The sequence below is a fragment of the Taudactylus pleione genome, unplaced genomic scaffold (genome assembly GCF_031769625.1).
Source record: "Taudactylus pleione unplaced genomic scaffold, aTauple2 ptg000536l, whole genome shotgun sequence".
Lineage (NCBI taxonomy): Eukaryota > Metazoa > Chordata > Amphibia > Anura > Myobatrachidae > Taudactylus > Taudactylus pleione.
This window is the reverse complement of record NW_028284938.1, coordinates 4724580-4743801: the sequence shown is the minus strand read 5'-3', so window position 1 is coordinate 4743801 and position 19222 is coordinate 4724580. Positions and strand designations below refer to the sequence as shown.

Sequence of the window (19222 nt, the reverse complement as noted above, 5' to 3'; positions counted from 1 at the left end):
TTCATTCATTCACACACATTAGCACATCACACACATATAATGAATAAGATAGACACAAAGTGTAATTTCACCCTTATTACCAAATGGTAAGCAAGAGGCTGAACACCTCTAGGCACAGCATCTCATGACAATCCACCTGGGACAGTGACCCAGGAAGCAATGGAATCCACCCTTTTGAATAATAATAATATTAATTAAAAAAAAAAAAAAAAAAAAGAATAGAAATTTCACCCAAGCTGGATAGATTATTTGCGATTTGAAATTCATGCCTATTAAACAGATTCCATCATTACAGCATGGAGGAGATAGAAATAGTTATTGTTGTATAAAGAGATCCATTGGACACATCATATGAACACTACACCAATGACACTTAATGAATTGACGTTTGCATTCTTTTTGTGAATTTATTTTTTGGTGATCTCTTAGTAGATGTTCATGCTTCCTATAGTTTTGAAATAATGTACTCATTTGTAAATATTGTGGGTATACCTGACATTCTGTGTTGTATAAGTAAATTGTCATTTATATATCTATGTATTAATGTAATGCTCCACTATGAGAATTGATATACTGTACAAGTAATGCAAACATTATTTCTTTGTGGTGTCCTTTCTATGTATAAAAATATTTTTATGTGTATAGGATTTGTCATGTGAACTCCTGATATACATATACTTACTGGTTGCGTCCATGTTAGCAGTTTACCGGTGATTGCATTGGATGCGCAAGCTTCTAGATTACGGCGGTACGGGCTGCTATGTGCAGGTTTATTACTTATGTGATGCATTCCCTTCCTGTTTCTGATACACATACGAAGAATTTGACTGGGATTTTTAGCAATAGGAGACAGTTTTTTCAGTAGATTGGCTTTTACACAGGTATATAATGTATGTGGCATCCCCTGATAAAGGTGCTTGGGCACTACATCTTACCATTACTGCTGCATTATGGAATACATTTCCTTTTCTGACTTCAAATAATGTGTTGACAGACAATTTTGCTTGGATGTATAATTTTGAATGGTTATTGTTGCCCCTCCATTATTTTTTCTGATGTATATGAAGAAATATATATTTTGTGGTGAGAGGGGTTGTCTCTCATCTGAATTGCCCACATTCTGGTGGAATCAGCTCCCTGGAGGATGGAGTGAAACCTGGGCATTCTGCATTAACAGTGGAGGTGTGGATTGCCAGGTTTTCACAATTACACAGCCCCAGCTGGAATAATCACTGGAACACAGGAAGGGTTTAAAACTCCCACACACATGACGCCGGACAAACTGGCCATGCGATAGGCCGTGGCTGGTGGTTAGCATTAGGGTGCTAGGACCTGGAAGGTCCACAGATATTGTAACTGCTGACTGTAAAGCACAATGAGTGCTGGGACATTTTCTTTTGTTTATTTGCTTATTTTCAGTTATGTGCCTGTGTGTATCTAGGCCTATGTTCACTGCTGTTAAAAGCCACTGCTTTTACCAAGTACATACCTGTCTGGAGAGGGGGGGGGGGGGGAGAGAAGAGAGAGAGAAGAAGAAGAGAGAGAAGAAGAGAGAGAAGAGAGAAGAAGAAGAAAGAAGAAGAGGAGAGAGAGAGAGAGTGAGAGAGTGAGTCCCTCTCGGTGTGAGGTGCGATTACACCAGTATCTACCAGTGATGTTAGTCCAATGAGTGCCACAGAATATCTCTCTCTCTCTCTGTGTATATATATATATATATATATATATATATATATATACACACACACACACACACATATATACTTTTGTCACACGAGGTAACACACAATGTAGTATATTCATATCAAAGTAACCCAGATTGAAAATAGTTCATGAATCTCAAGATAATTAAACTAGGCATATCAGCAGCTTGCTTGTTCAAAGTTCCATAATAAGTTTAGAGCTGTCTTTTAAGGTTATCAATTGAATGGCCAGGGTTTAGAGACTCTGTGTGAATTCAAACATTTTACCCAGGTTATGACACTCCATTGACTCTAAGGATTCCACATAGATGTATACTGAAAACCCAGATTTCACTTCCTTGATGTACAGTACATGCACTACTATAAAGGTGGATTCCTTTTATATGTAGTCCTACTCACATGCCAAGGAGGTACACACTCCAAAAGATAACCAATAGTCACACTTTTCTGAAAGGAGTTATAAAGGGTACTACTGTATGCCCTGTGCACGTCTAATTTATTTCAAAAGTGAATGTAGCATGTGCAAATGTTTGAGCAAGAGAAGATACTTATATGTTATTTTGGGCAGCCTTGTCTTACCCACCTCTATTCTCAGTAGCTAGAGATGTTCCAGATCACCTGCCAAAGAGAGGAATGTTCTGCGAGGATCAGTGCTTCTCAAATCTAGTCCTCAGGCCACACTTCTAGTGCATGTTTTCCAGGTCTCCTCACAGAATCAACTAAATGAGTGGAATGAGCTGAAATCCTAGCTGGAATAGGTCTCTCAGCCCCCTTATATGCTTGCTTGATTGTAGCCCAAATCGATCTGGCTATAGTTAGTTTGCTGACCACTATCTTTTCTTAGAATCATGAAATATAATCAAACTATCCTTTTTTTTTTTATACTTGCCGACTTTTCTAGATAAAACTTTAAAACTCTAATGCAGCGTTTTTCAGCCGCTGTGCCATAGGCCAGCGAATGTTTTTTAGGTTTTTTTTGTGGGAAGCAATCTGGTTTTTCATTTTTTCTGTGGCCAGCCAATGTTATTTTCTTTTTCCTGTGGAGAGCAATGTGATTTAATGGAAATAATAACAAATATTAACATATTAAATATGTTATTTGTTATAATATATGATGGTGTGCCTTCGCAATTTTAAAATCTTGTGCAGTGTGCCTCGAGTCGAAAAAGGTTGAATATCACTGCTCTAATGACATTTAACCAAGATAACCGACACCCCTCACTTGTCTTGCCTAAAAGTCAAGACTATAATGACTGTTTCCGGACTACAATGGAATGCCGACACAACCACCAGGACAGCCCTGTCCTGGTGGAATATGAGAAATGGGGAGCGACAGGAGAGCACCCCTAATCCTGCCACTATAGCCAGAAGAAAAAGAGTCTTCGCTTTTAGTCACTTGAGTTCCACAGAATCCAGGGGTTCAAATGGAGGACCCTGGAGGGCTTTGGCTGTGCGAAGTGTTCTGCGGGCACTGTGTCATTCTGGCCGGAGTAGGCCTGGTGGTGTTTCCATTGCGCTCTGGTATGGGCACCGCCATCTTGCCTCTGGTCATGTGACTTAGCTGCACCAGTCCTGGCATGTCACATGCTCTCTCTGACCTATCACGATTCTGCACTGGGTACATAAGGGAGTTCAGAGCTTCCCATAGTTGCCAGTGCAACGTGTTTCACAGCGCACGCTGTAAGAGAGTTCCTGTGCTCCTGAAAACCTGTCTGTATGAGTGCTCACCTGTGCTTTTGCTGAATCCCAGCTTCCCAGCAGCCTACATCACCCTGACTGCTCCCAGTCTCCTGCTGGAACCATCCTACACCTTCTATCTACCCTTCCATGCCAACGGACCTGAGTGTGCAGTTAACCCTGTACCTACAACTGCCTCCATTTACCTAGCTCTCTGATGCTACATTGAGCAGTCTCAGTACAACTCTCCATTCAATTCATCAGCTGCTGCTAATCCAATTACTCTATAACCTCTCTGGATCTCATCTCACCAGTATCAATCAGTAACTGTTATCCTGTCTGCAGCCTTGCAGTGACCTTTTGGATTACAAAGACTTTTTATTAGTTCTGCCACTACCCGGACATTATTTATTCTTACTTCACTACAGTTTCTAATCACCATCCTCTTAATATTCTGAACTGTATTTTATCCGTGTACATGTCTGCAAGTTCACCCATTAAAAAACCCACTTTTCAATTTAAATCTGTTCAGGTGTCTGCTCCTATTATCACCCCGGGTCCACAACAAACCCAGATCCTAACAGTTTGCACTGGCCCATGGACTCGGCCATGGGACAGGAGTTCAGAATGGATTTAATTCAGACCATAGCAACCAGTTTGGAAAACCTGGAAACTATACAACATCAAATGGCTGTTCTTTCAAGAAATGGTTAAACATCAAGATATCATGCAAACTACTCTGACTACTTCAAATGTTACAGTGGTTACACCTGCTCTTCCGTTTGATAAGACAGGTTGCAGAGTATCTCCCCGGTTGCATCTACCTATGTCAAGTAAATTTGACGGCAGTCTAAGGTTATGTCGCAGATCTCTGAATCAGTGTGATGTGCATTTTACCTTGCAGCCAGATAACTTTCCTTCTGCTAAAACTAAAGTGGCCTATATCATGTCCATATTGACCGCCTCAGCTTTGGATTGGGCTTCTCCACTCTGGGAACGTTCTGACCATCTTCTGGACAATTATACTGAATTTATAACATCATTCAGGAGGATTTTTGATGAGCTAGGAAGAACAGTTTCGGCATCATCCAGTATTATGACTTTAAAACAGGGAACTCGTCCTGTCAGCCAGTATTTTGTATAGTTTCAGATTTTGGCTTCAGAGCACAAATGGAATGAAGAAGCCCTTACCTCAGCTTTTTGGCACAGACTTTCTGATCGATTAAAGGATGATTTGGTCACCCGCAAGCTGCCAACTAATCTTAATGATGATTTCTCTTTGCAATAAAATAGATCTACGATTTAGAGAACGCCAGGCTGAGAAGCATGGAACTGACCGTTACAAGCCACCCCCGCTACCCACTCCTACCCTCCTACCTCCTTCTCCTACAGATGAAAAGCCCATGCAGGTGAATCATACCCATCTCTCTAAAGAGAGATGACACAGAAGAATCTAAAAAAAACCTCTGCCTATATTGTGGAGATTTGGGGCACCTAGTGGTCTCCTGTTCCCGTAAGCTGCGAAACGCCCAATTCTAACTGGTCCTGGGAGCATCAAGTTAGGAGTAATAATTCTGTCCCCAAAATCTAAAGATTCTGTCTTGATCTTAGCCGTAGATCTTGAGCCTAAACCTGTTTTTGTCACTGCTCTGTTAGACTCTGGAGCAGCAGGAAACTTCCTGACCTCTAGTTTTGTTGATAAGCTACAAATTCCTTGTACATCTCTTGATCACTCTATCTCCCTGACCTCTGTAGAAGGACGACCTCTGGTAAATGGAACTGTCTCTAAGGAGACGCAGCCAGTCTTGGATCGTATTGGAGCACTCTATTCTGAGCATCTTAAGTTCTAAAGGTGTATACACATGTAATGATTTTTTTGAACGATATAACTATAACAAGGTAGTTATCGTTCAATCGTTGAGAAAAATCGTTCAGTTTCTGAGTTATAACGATGAACAAATGATTATCGTTTGTAGTTCATTCTGACTGACCAACTGAACGATTTTCATTAAGGGAAGTTCCAAAAATCGTTGTTGTAGTTCAAAAAATCGTTCATTACACTTTAAAAAAAAATCTGACAGAAAATCGTTCAGAAAACGGTTGGTAACAAAATCGCTGTGTGTGTATGCAGCTTTAGTGATACCCAAGGCTTCCCATGAAGTTATTCTAGGATTAACATGTTTACGTCAGCACAACCCCAGGATTGACTGGTGCACTATGCAGGTTCTCTCATGGAGTACAAGTTGTCAGGAATATTGTCTTCCCAAAGTATGACCTGTGAGGAAAATAGCATCATTAGTACCTCCAGCAATTCCTAAAGAATATCAACTCTTCGCTGATGTCTGAGATTGCTACAAATTGGACACCACGATCTGAGACAAAGGTTTGGAGAGCTCTCTGTTCTGTTTTACAAGTGAAATTTAATTTCTCTACAGCCTATCACCCGTAAAGTAATGGACCTACTGAGAGAGTAAACCAGGATCTCAAAACCTTTTTAAAAATCATGTCCTCTTCCCAGAATAATTGGGTTGAATTTCTTACCATTCCTCCACCAATCAAACTCCATTTTTTTATTGTGTATGGCCTTCACCCTCGAATCCCAGAGTCTGCCTATCTTTGCTGTACTGACTGTGGATGACACTGAACAGAGGTTCACCTCAATGTGGGCTCAAGTATGCACAAATTTAGAGAAGACCTCTTCACGTTAGAAAATTCAGGCGGACAGGAAGTGAAGGAAAGTGCCTCAAATGCAAATCGGGGATCAAGTTTAGCTTTCCACCAGTAATTTGCTCCTCAGAGTTCCATCAATGAAGTTCGCCCCACGATTCAAATAATCCAGTTTCCTACCATCTCCAACTTCCTTCCTAAGAATTCCTAATTCCTTCCACATATCCCTACTCAAGCCATTGATTCTCAACAAGTTTCTCAAAGTTCTTCCAGTTCCTCCCAGTGTCCAGAGAGGTGTGGAGTTTGAAGTGTCCAAAGTCCTGGATTCGTGTTTCCGAAGGGGTCAGTTAACAGTATCTTCTGGATTGGAGAGGCTATGGCCTAGAAGAACGCTGCTGGACTAATGCCCAAGACATTCACGCTCCTACACATCAGGAAGTTTCACTCCGCCCATCCAGAGAAGCCTGGTAAGTGTCCCGAGGCCACCCGTAAGGAGGGGGGTACTGTCACGACCAGGGTTTCTCGGCATAGGGGACGACTGGTATTACCTGTGAGGGCACTGTGGCATGGTGTTTCTGGCCGGGTGCTGTTTCCATTCCGCTCTGGTATGGGTGCCCCCATCTTGCCTCTGGTCATGGCTCCAGTCCTGGCATGTCACATGCTCTCTCTGACCTATCACGATTCTACACTGGGTACTTAAGGGAGTTCAGAGCTTCCCATAGTTGCCAGTGCAACATGTTTCACAGCGCATACTGTGAGAGAGTTCCTGTGCTCCTGAAAACCTGTCTGAGTGCTCACCTGTGCTTTTACTGAATCCCAACTTCCCAGCAGCCTACATTTCCCTGCCTCTCCCAGTCTCCTGCTGGAACCATCCTACACCTTCTATCTACCCTTTCCCTGCCAAAGTACCTGAGTGTGCAGTTAACCCTGTACCTACAACTGCCTCCATTTACCTAGCTCTCTGATGCTACATTGAGCAGTCTCAGTACAACTCTCCATTCAATTCATCAGCTGCTGCTAATCCAATTACTCTATAACCTCTCTGGATCTCATCTCACCAGTATCAATCAGTAACTGTTATCCTGTCTGCAGCCTTGCAGTGACCTTTTGGATTACAAAGACTTTTTATTAATTCTGCCACTACCCGGACATTATTTATTCTTACTTCATTATAGTTTCTAATCATCACCATCCTCTTAATATTCTGGACTTTATTTTATCCATGTACATGTCTGCAAGTTTGCCCATTAAAAAAAAAAAAAAAAAAAAAAAACACTTTTCAATTTAAATCTGTTCAGGTATCTGCTCCTATTACCACCCCGTGCTTGTGCAGGAAAGCAATGGTTAGCTGCAGATGGAGGTTAAGCACTTCTGGGGATCCTGCTTGGAGCAGGTCGTCGTCCAGCTATGGTAACAGTTGGACACCCTGACCACGTAGGTGGACCGCCATGAGCCATAATTTTGGAAAACACCCGTGGAGCTGTGGATAGTCCAAAGGGCAGATCCTGAAATTGGAAGTGTTGCTGTAGTATAGCAAACCGGAGATATCGCTGATGTGAGGGCGCTATAGGTACACGTAGGTACGCGTCCTGAATATCCAGAGATACCATGAAGTCCCCAGGCTCTATGGCTAGACTGATGGAGCGTAGGGTTTCCATCCTGAACCTGGGTACCCTGAGGAATTTGTTCAGGGATTTGAGGTTGAGGATTGGCGGATGTGACTCATTCGGCTTCTGAACCAGAAAGAGTAGAATAATAACCAGTCCCTCACTGAGATAGCAGGACTGGGACAACTACCCCTGCTTGCATCAAGGACTGTATGGCTTTCTGGATATGTAGGGCCTTGTTCGGATCTGAAGGAGGGCCTGTGTAGAAAAACTGGTGGGGTGGGCATCGAAAAAAATGAGAGGGCATACCCGTGAGAGACCACTTCTCTTACCCCTGCATCCGTGGTGGTTTGACACCAGCACTGGGTGAACTGAAGAAGTCGGCCTCCCACTCTGGGATCCCCCAGAAGGAGGCCCGTACCATCAGGCTAAGGGTTTATCCTCGGGTTTTGAAAAAGGGCATCTGGTGTTCCAGGCCTGCTTGGTCCTGGGTTTGGCGGCCCTGGCGGAAGCCAACTGCCTAGGAAAGGACTGACCTTTAGGCTTTCCTCGAGGACGAAAGGACTTAAAGGATGTAGTCCGAGGCCTTGTAGTAGTAGTTTTGATGCTGCCAACGTGGTTACAATCTTGTCAAGGTCTGGGCCAAACAAGATCTCCCTATTGTAGAGTAACCCTTCTAGGCCTTTCTTTGAATCAGCAACTGCTTTCCATGTACATAGCCACAGGGTATGACGGGCAGACAGCCGTGGCAGAGACTCTGGAGTTTAGGAGACTGGCATCCAATGTCACTTCTCCAATATACGATGCTGCATTTCGAATGTGAGTAACAAAAGACATCTGATCCCTAGAAGCCCCTGGAGGGAAAAAAAAAGTCTTAAAGTGCGTCAGCCCAGCTCTCTATAGTCTTGGCTACCCATGCAATAGCCATGGTCGGACGAGCAACAGCTCCTGAAAGAGAGTATATCGATTTCAGGCAAGATTCCACCTTTCTATCTGAGGGATCCTTCAAAGAGGTTAGTGCAGAGATGGGTAACGTAGCGCTTTTAAATAAACGCGTAACATGGGAGTCCACCGCAGAGGGGGGGGGGTTCCCATTTTGAACAATGAGCCACAGGGAATGGGTATCAGGGGGTCAGACATTTTTGTGGCTGAAACCTCTTACCAGGCTTCTGCCAACCTGCAGACGTGTTCCCCTAGTTGATCCGATAGAGGTAATTCTGCTGAAGCCACTTTCTGTCGTTTAAACAGAGGGTGCTTGGATTTAGGGGCTGGCTCGTCCTCTTCTATTAGTAAGATGGATCTGACAGCTCGTACCAAGGCAGGAATATTAATTTTGGACCCACTCTTATCCTCCTCCAGAGGGTAGTCAGTGTTAGAGATCGGCATCTTCTGCCCCTTCAGATGATACTTTAGATTCTGAGAGTTGCGTGGACTGTGAGGCTAAGACAGGATGCTTAAAAGGCTTACTAGGTAGGAGCTTCTCACCTTGCAACATAGTTTGGAAGGCTGTAGAGGCAGCCACCAGACACTGCACTGAGTTAGAGAGAACATCTACCAATGATGGGGATACAGGAGGTCCCTGTATCGCCTGAACCTGTTGTGGCAACCCCAGAGGGGGAATTACAGCCTGCTGCGGTAACCCCATAGGGGGAACTACAGCTGAAACTGCTAAGCGGTCCACAATAGTAGCCAGCACTTGAGAAAAAGAAGCCCATAAGGGCTCTTGTACAGGAGCTGGGGGGTCTGATGGAGTATAAACACTTACTACATAACTCATCTTGTATCAAATCCTCACTTAAGCATGCAGCACATAATTTGCTTGATAGCAGTATGGGTGCAGATTTCTGTTTGTTACTCTTGCCTTTGCTAGACATAGCTGCAGAGCAATATGGCACTGGGTATAATGCAACCACTGTGTATGTAGAATACTAGTAGGAATGCAATATACTGGTCATGTCTTCTACTTGGGCAAGCTGTAGGAACACAGCACAAATATGGCACAGTGCAATAACCAACTGTATGTGACAAGCCTCACAAAATACATAGTTTTAAAGATGTGAGGCACAGGAAAAACCCTGAATACACCTGTATAGGTGCATACACACGTAACAATATTTTTAACGATTTGTCGATGACAGTTTTCGCTAAATCGTTCCAAAAAATCGTTCAGTTTATGAGTTACAACGATGAACGATAATCACAAATGCGCACTCCCGTTTGTAGTTATCGTTCATAGTGAATTTCAGATTGTCCAACATGATGATTTTCATTAAGGGAAGGAACATTATTCGTTCATTGTTCAAAAAAATTATTCATTACACTTCAAAAAATCGTTCATTTTTTCAAGGGAAAATATGAAAGAAAATCTGACAGAAAATCGTTGGTTACAAAATAGTTACGTGTGTATGACCTTTAGTTAGTAAAATGAAAAAATGTTCCGCGCTGTAAGGATAAAGCTGCTCAGTATGAAATGGGTTTATAAAAATACTGTTAAAATATGAGCGCTAACGAATAGCCAATTATGTGTTTAAAAATGTATAAATAAAAAGACAAATATTAACAGGTATTATGTATCAAAAATGTGTAAAAAATTATATCAATAAAAATATATTATGTTTAACAAATGTTAAACATAATATATTTTTATTGATATAATTTTTTACACATTTTTGATACATACCTGTTAACATTTATCTTTTTATTTATACATTTTTAGACACATAATTGGCTATTCGTTGGTGCTCGTATTTTAACAGTATTTTTATACACCTGTATGTTAGGGAAAAGTCAGAGAAAAAGGGAAATATATATGCGGACAGTATAGAGAGGGAAACAGACAGGCAGCACTAGCATAAGTCACATACAATGCAGAATTAACATAACTGCGATATGGCACTACAATCAACTACACAGACTCAGTGTCTGGTAGGCTGCGCTACATACACTGACTCCAGGGAGAGGTATGTAGAGGGACCGGACCCTGCGTACTCCTGAGAGAGCTGTGGCTGTGCCTGAGAGAAAATGGCCACCGGAGACCTCTGAGGGGGCGTGGTCGGAGAGCGGCTCAGGGAAGCAAGACCTCAGAGGAATGGCGCCCTGAGCTGATGGGCCGCTTTAATGGGGAAAGCTGACCTCCCCATGCTGATTGTTTACCCACCGGGATGCTGGATTCCCGCTCCATATGTACCCTGGTGGTTTAGTGGATCATATTGGACGGAGCCTGTGTCCACACTCAGCGCCTCCGGTCTGTCCCGAGACTGGAGGAATCAATGCCAAATCGTGGGTCACCGCAAGCGATGACCCACCCTACCTGTTCCCTTAACATCCGGGTTGCAGTCTGGGTCCGTCCGCGGGGCCGGCTAGCAAGAACCCCGGGATGCCCGCCAAAATCCCCACCCGAAACTGGCGTTGCGGCGCCCAGAAGGGTATCGGAGCAGCAGCGCAGACGTCCTGTGGACAGTCTGCTGCTGCGCGCTCAGTATACAAAAATATAAAGAAGTATAATCATAAAAATAAAGCTATTTGCATAAAGGTGACCAGACTCCAGCCGGGCACCGACGAAACGAGGTGCCTCTGGCTTGGGGGCTGTGTATAAGGAGGATGGACCGATGCATCCTGGGAGCTAAAGCTTTAACTGCATGGTGCCCGGTCCTCAACCACCACTTACACCCCCAAGGTCTCCCTGTGGAGCCCTATGGACCCTGAAGAAGAAAAACGAATTTCCAAGTTACCCACTTCAGGTCCACCTTATGTAAAGGCTCAAAAAGGCGGTAACTGAACTGCTAATAGTACAAGATTCAAGCCCCATGGCTCTATGGGATGCTTATTTGTTGGTGTATGTGTAAAACACCCTGCAAAAAGGTCTTCACTTCAGGAATAAATGCCAATCTCTTCTGAAAATATGGGAAAGATTTCTGGACTGCACAACCTAACATATATATATAATAGGAGGTGCTACCTGATGAGACTAATTGCAGGCACAGAAACAGACAAATCTCAGGTGCACAACTCCAAATTATTAATAATATATATAAATGCAATAACATTTTGCAAACAATAGAGGTTTTTAGCATAATCATGGCCAAGGTTATGGGCCTACCCACCATTATCCAGGTAACCTCTTTCGGGTAGGTCCCTAACATACTAGGGTTCAAATCCAGAGCGCAGGACTCCCCAAAATTGGCCCAGCCAAGCCTCCCCAGGGCAACACCATAGTAAGAAAAGTGCAGTATAAAGAGATAGTTAGGAGCAGCTGCATATAAAGAATGAAAATAAAAAAGTGAAATACATATATATTAAACACACACAGTGAAGGGTTAAAATGTGTTATAAAGGAAAATGTGTTATAATGCGGTGCCCTGAGACAGATTAACCAGCGCAATCCAGGGGGACCCACACCCCAAAAATGAACTAAAGTTGCACTACAGTATATAACTTGTAGGACTTACCTAGAATTGTGCCTAATACAGTGTGCATATACATTACCATACTCCATGCTTTTAAACAAAATGCTTTTTTGTGCAGTCCAGAAATCTTTCCCATATCTTCATTTAATGTTCTTTATTGCACTTCTGAGGGAAAGGAGACGCCCCCATTCTGGATTAGCACCCTTCCTTATTGGTTTAAAAGCATGGAGTATGGTAATGTATATGCACACTGTATTAGGCACAATTCTAGGTAAGTCCTACAAGTTATCTACTGTAGTGCAACTTTGGTTCATTTCTGGGTGTGGGTCCCCCTGGATTGCGCTGGTTAATCTGTCTCAGGGCACCGCATTATAACACATTTTCCTTTATAACACATTTTAACCCTTCACTGTGTGTGTTTAATATATATGTATTTCACTTTTTTATTTTCATTCTTTATATGCAGCTGCTCCTAACTATCTCTTTACACTGCACTTTTCTTACTATGGTGGTGCCCTGGGGCAGCTTGGCTGGGCCAGTTTTGGGGGGTCCTGTGCTCTGGATTTGAACCCTAGTATGTTAGGGACCTACCCGAAAGAGGTTACCTGGATATGGTGGGTAGGCCCATAACCTTGGTCATGATTATGCTGAAACCTCTATTGATTGCAAAATTTTATTGCATTTATATATATTATTAATAATTTGGAGTTGTGCACCTGAGATTTGTCTGTTTCTGTGCCTCTTCTAAAAATAGACAGAGCTTATACTTACACCTTAAGAGAACTTTAGGTAAGACTCACGATTGGCCTTAGCTTAACAAAAGTACACTTGGTAACAAATAATAATGAAAACGAAACTATGATTATTTTCACATCATGCAATATAATTTTTCTAGACTCTAATTGTCTGAAGATACTTTCTTCCTAGCCTTAACTCATAATCTGAACCACTGCATCTGAAAAACCTCTCTATAACATCTTGGCTTCATGAGCCATGCCATCAAATTTAACCGATGAATGTCCTGACAAACAATTGACCCCTAAGACAATAGATCCTGGCGAAGCGGAAGTCTGAACCCATTGCCATGCTTATTATCTCTAAGTACCAAACTCTCTTTGGCCAGTCTGGCATTACTAATATCACAGTAATTCTTTATCTTTCTGAGGACATTAGAATTGGTGGAAATATGTAGGTCAGATGAAATTTCCAAGGGAGCACCATAGCATCTATCATAAATGCCCATGGATGTTGTTTTACACAATAAAATGTATTTGAAAAAAATGAATAAATGCCCATGGATCCTTGGTTCTGCAACAAAATTTTGATGTCCTGTTGTTGACCTGAGAGGCCATTAGATCTACCTCTAGCTGACTCCACTTATTACCAGACTGTTGAACATTTACAGGTGCAAGGACCAGTCCCCTGGAGAAATTGTCTTCAGAGTCAGGAAATCCGCTCACTAATTCTCTATTCCTGGAAAAAATACAGTCATTATTTCCGGAATATGGTTTTCTGCCCAGGATAGGGTCACTCATAGCCAGGGAACTCTTTGACACCCCCACCCTTTCCTGATTAAATATTTTGTCTGACTGGGCTCTTTAAAGGGTTACCTAGCTAACCTAGTGCTGAACTCTCCTTTTAGCACTAAATTAAAATTTAGGAAGGGGTTGGAGGGGAGGAAAAGTTAACTTATTAAGTGCTGGCTCCTCAACCCTTACTAACCCCAAGTCTAGAACTGTCCCCCAGATGGATGAAAGAGGAATACCTGCATTACAATGTGCTAATAGAGTTACATTTATTGCAGTGAAGGGTGTACCATGGCTGAAGATTAAGTGGAGACATCCATACTACTCTCGGTTCTTGCCGATTGTATGTACAGCCATCACTTTATTCATCCCATCTGCTACTCTGGGGTTTGCTTGAATGGAGAGTTAGTGCTGTTGAATTAAACATCCACCCCAGGATATGGCAAGAAATGGTAATTAGATAAAGTACACATTTCAAGTTCACAAGTAGAAATCTTCTGACAGATTTACTGTAATTAGTTTAGTTGTAAATAACTTATGGTAAATGAATGCAAATTAAAAAAATAAAATTGTATACATCACTCATTGCACCAAATTCTGTGCTATCTGTTGAACCCATTTTTCAGTTGTTAGTACACAAGCAATAGTATATAACTGCTTGTGGATCAGTACATTGGGCCTTCACAAGTTCCAAGAGGGCGAATAGTACAGTAGACTGTACAATTCCTTTATGATGGCAATTACATAATTTACCTGCACACACAATAAAATGTACCCCTATTCTTGTTCTTCACATTAAGGGGTTAATTGCGGCTGGAAGGTGTGAGTGTGAAAGACATAAAATAACAGCAGACATTAACAAACAAAATATGAAGTGCCTTGCTCATGAGAAAACGTACATTCTATTTGAATGAGGGCATATCTTAAACATGAGCAGCGAGTGTGGCGCAAAGTGGTAATGGAAATAATTGTAAGGGCTGATTAGTGTAGGTGGTAAAATCTAACAGAGATGTATGTTCAGAGACTGTTTAAAAACTTTAAAGCTTTGTAATTGTCTGATCATAGGATTAGAAAAAAGTCCCATAGGAGGGAGTAATGTGGTTACCAGAAAGTAGGAGGTCAAAGGTAGTTTTAAGAGGGCAAGAAGGAGAATTTGAGGTGGTGTAGTTGAGGATTTGTAGGTAATACAAAGTAATTTGGACTGGATTCTGGAGGGCACAGCAAGTCAGTGTAGGTATTTGCAATGTGATACAGCATGTGTGGAGAGGCAAAACAGCAAAATCAGTCTTAAGGTGGAGTGAAGTAGTGATATATGGTTTAGAAGAATTCCAGAAATGAGAAAGGTTGCAGTAGCCAAGGCTGGGGAAGATGAGAATATGGAGAAGAGTTTCGGTAGAATCTTTGGTAAGAAAAAGGTATATTCTGGCATATTTATCAAAGTGATGGAGATTTGAGGGGAGATGGAGACTCTGGGAAGAGGGATGATGAGCTTGGTTTTAGACATGTTGGGGGCCGCAATAATTAACGGGTGCCCAATGTATAAATTTAATGTGTGAAAATTAATGGGCACCCCAAAAAAATTAGACAGGATTTAGCCACGTACAGCAGCTAAACCCGTCTAAAGTCCTGTTTAGGGCGCCCAAACCACAGACTTTTCACACATTTCTGCTCGCCTCCCTTCTACTCCACGGGAGCTTTCTGTCCTCCCTGAGCTCGCCTTAGGGCACCTGTGTTATGGTTTGACAGGTGTACCGCCCCAGTCAAACTAATCACCTGCCACTGTTCCCAGAGCGGGTCAGGAGGAGGAGAGCCGAAATGCCGGCGACTGTTCGCGCCCAAGCAAACAAACAATAGAATTGGTCCGTCGGGCGCCCATTACGGACAGCTGCCGGCGCCGACAATTGAATCAGCCCCGTTGGGCTTCAGGTAGTGTTTGGACATCCATGTGGTTACAGCAGTGACAATTTGCTACACAAGATAGTACAGAAGGTTAGAGGTGAGGGGAGAACTGATTTAGATGTAGTCAGGATAGAGGTGGTACTGGAGGACAAATTTGCTAATCATTTCCACAAGAGAAGAGGTGTACGGTCATAAAAGCAGTGGGCAGAGAGAAAAAAAATCACTAACATTTTCATTGGTATAAAGGTTTGAAATTACATTTTTTTTTATTAACTTACAGTATGTTAACTTGGGAAGCACATTGAAAACTGAGTCTTGAAATAATATTCTCAGTTATGATAGACATTCGTACATTGATTGACATTATAATATGTCTTAAGATTTTTTTAACACAGTAAAAAGCAATTTAAAACTCTTCTTCAGACATTTGCTGTACAGAACATGATTATCTAGACTAGACAATGAGACTCCTCCTACTTGGTACACTATTCTCTTTACCTTCCCACTTTGTTTACTGTTGAAATTGCCTGGGATTAGTTAATTGGACTTCTAAATGTAACTGCAGTAGATTATCTGGCATTTGTGAAAGCCAAGCATTTTGTACTGCGGAAGGATTACATCTGAAAGTATTGCGTTTTTGTGTTGCACATGTCACAGTGTTCAGAGCAATACTGAACAAAAGAAAAATTGGAAGACCTGTAGAAAACCCCTCCTGTAGTCTAGACACATAAGTGGTGGACATACACACAAGGAGATTGGCCTGCATATATTTCATAGGAGAGGGGGACCGGAGTTTTGTTTGCTTATTTAAGGCCATGCTTTTGCTTCTCATTCAGGTCTCTAAGTTTTCATTATGGACACCTGCATTCTTTAGGTAGAAATGAAATGCACCTTGGTTTCTTCAATTGGAAGTAATGTCACTGCCACTCAATGCAACTGCTCCACATACATTTAGTTCTTTATTATCATAACCTACAGAACCAGGTCATCCGGCATTTCTGATCACAATCACTAATAGAGTAATGTCAGATGCATCGCTAAGTTCAAGATATTTATTTTCAATGTGAAAGTTTACATTTGAGAAATTATTTCATCCATTGGTCTTCCATTTGGTCATTGTCCTGTTTATAGACTATTAATTATCCCATACTTGTTAACTGTCCATAATTTTCAGGGAACGTCACAGCTATTTTTCAATATTGACCATCTTCATAATGCAATCCCCTTATTTGGCACACTAAATGAACTTGTTGGAATTCTAGCCTTACATTCTGGACTTTTAAAGTTAATACTTATTGAATAGAAGTTTAATAAACAAAAATCACAGAGAGAATGTCATGGTGACTATTGTAGTGCACAAATGTGGTGGTGTTACTATGCTAAAAGGCACCCACAGTGTCCCTGCAATCTTGTTTTACCTAAATGTTGGTAGTCCAAGCTACAAAATAATAAAAAAATAAATTCATGTGAAGTGCAAACTTTATGATCTTCAAAAAAAGGTCATCTGTAGAAAAAGAAAAAAAAAAAGTCCCTATTTCACAAATAAAGGAGCAGCAATATATTACTATCACTTCTGGGCAAGTTTTCACACTTACAAAATACATTTTTGTGATCGTCAGAAAGTTCGATACTCTATCCAGCAGCCTGCTTTGAACAATCATTTGGGGGCACAAGGCTGTCCAGCTGATGTCGATTTCCAGTCTTAAGTAGCCATTCATTAAATTTGTACTCAACAAGTGCTTGGAACTGCTTTCTCTGCTCTCTAGGAGAAAGAATATGAAAATAAAAAAATAAAAATTTCTATCAAGCAGTGTTTAAGTAGAATATTTGATAAACCAAACATGGAGAGCAGTAAAGAAATACACTTAATGCCCAGAGTAAATAACCTGTAGCAACATATTTTCCACCTTTTCGGGTTACATTTTGCATTAGATATATATTATGTTCATACACACACAAACATTAGTAGCACTCTTCAAAATTTCATTAGTCAATCTTGTATATAAAATACATTGGTCTGTTGTCTGTATGGTTTTGCATTCGGACACCCCTGCACTTATTGGGATGAAACCAACGAGAGTTAGTCCAGTTGAATCCTGGCCAGGTTTTAGGGGGTTAGGGTCCAGGAGGCTGTTGTGAGATGCAGGGGGAAGGTGTAAGAAGCAGGAGGCTGTTGTAAGATGCATGCAGGCCCGGCAACGGGGGGACTAAGGGTACACCCATACCGGGCTCCAAGGTCCAGACGGGCACAAAATGGGGCAGCGAACGGTGGACTCACTGTTCCAGCCGTGGCTGCAGGGACCCATAGCCTCCGCCCAGCCTCCACTCCCTAAGTAGCCTGGCCCGGGCAGCACTGGGCTCTTCCAGGTGGCTCAGCTGCGACCTGGGCCGGGCATAACCTTTAAGTTAACAACGCGGTGGCGTGACGTCATAGGGCACGTCTTCCCTGCCAGTCAGGCAGGTTGTGGAAGGTGAAGGGGGCAGAGGAAAGTGATGGGGGCTGGGAATGAAAAAGGTTATGGAGGCTGAAGGAAGGAGAAGTGGGCAGACAAAGGTGATAGTGGCTGGGGATGGAGGAAGGTGAAGGGGGCAAACAAAGGTGATGGGGCAGAGGAAGGTGATGGGGCAGAAGGTGATGGGGGCTAGGGACAGAGGAAGGTGATGGAGGCTAGGGACAGAGGAAGGTGATGGGGGCTAGGGACAGAGGAAGGTGATGGGGGGCTAGGGACAGAGGAAGGTGATGGGGGGCTAGGGACAGAGGAAGGTGATGGGGGGCTAGGGACAGAGGAAGGTGATGGGGGGCTTCTGGGCGGAGGATGGTGATGAGAGACTGGATTTGAGGACAGTGATGAGGGGCTGAGGACTGAGGACGGCTGGCTGCAGACACCATCCCTCCTACCCCTGAGGCATCCACAGCACTGTCATCAATAAGACCTTGCAAGAGATGGCAGACAAGAACTACAGCCTACATTGTTAGTGACAGAGAGACAGTGTGGTAAGTCATAGTGTATTTTTACTTTATGTAAAGGCTGGCATATCTTTCAGTTAACATCATCATGCTTCACATATCACGCATGCAGGGGAGGGATGTGCAGGATCGGGGGTGGTGAGAAGGTGGGGCCCCCAGAGACATCAGTGTACAGGGCCCAGAGATTTCTGTTGCCAGACCTGGTTGTGGTGACGTGGCGTAGATTGTTATAAGATGCAGGGGTCTGTGGCGAGATGAATTTGCTCCCGTGCGAAGCTAGGGTGGGTCGATAATTCATAAACTTGTATATGGATTGTACTATCTGTGTTACGCTGTTTTATATGAGGTGTAACATTGCTACTGAAAATTGTTATGTTAAGAAGAATAAACAGATTATCTTAAATTAATATACATCAGTGTGCAATCCATATATATATATTACATATACACACACACACACACACACACTGATTTCCTGTTGAGATCAGACAGACTAAAGAAGGGAGCTATTTGCTGGGTTGTTGCTTTTGCAGTTTTCTGGACAACCAAACAAAATATTTTATATCTAAAGCCACTGTCAAAATTGTACCTAATAAGGAGCGATTGTCCGCTTTCAAAATTGTGTTATACCCCTGATGAAGTCCCGGTGGAGGGCGAAACACGTTGGGTGTGCGCTATCTACCCTATATAGGGGCGTTATACATATTGTGGTGTGATATTTTATATAAATACAACTACGAATTTTATCTGGCTGTATACTGTTGATTGAAAA

At 42.4% G+C, this 19222-nt stretch overlaps 1 protein-coding gene across 2 annotated transcripts in view; it reads right to left on the bottom strand.

Annotated features, from left to right (window-relative positions):
• Positions 1 to 19222, bottom strand: part of TBCCD1 (TBCC domain containing 1) — a 103665-nt gene that overhangs the window by 6388 nt on the left and 78055 nt on the right. Inside the window, exons 6-7 of one of the 2 annotated variants that reach the window (XM_088451053.1) lie at positions 17078 to 17244; positions 16901 to 16986 (exon numbers count right to left, since the gene is read on the bottom strand). In XM_088451053.1, coding sequence (XP_088307179.1) covers positions 17115 to 17244 — 130 coding nt within the window. In that variant the 3' untranslated portion in view covers positions 16901 to 16986; positions 17078 to 17114. Of the gene's footprint in view, positions 1 to 16900; positions 16987 to 17077; positions 17245 to 19222 lie in introns of those variants that run through there. The other variant, XM_088451052.1, reaches the window with a different exon arrangement.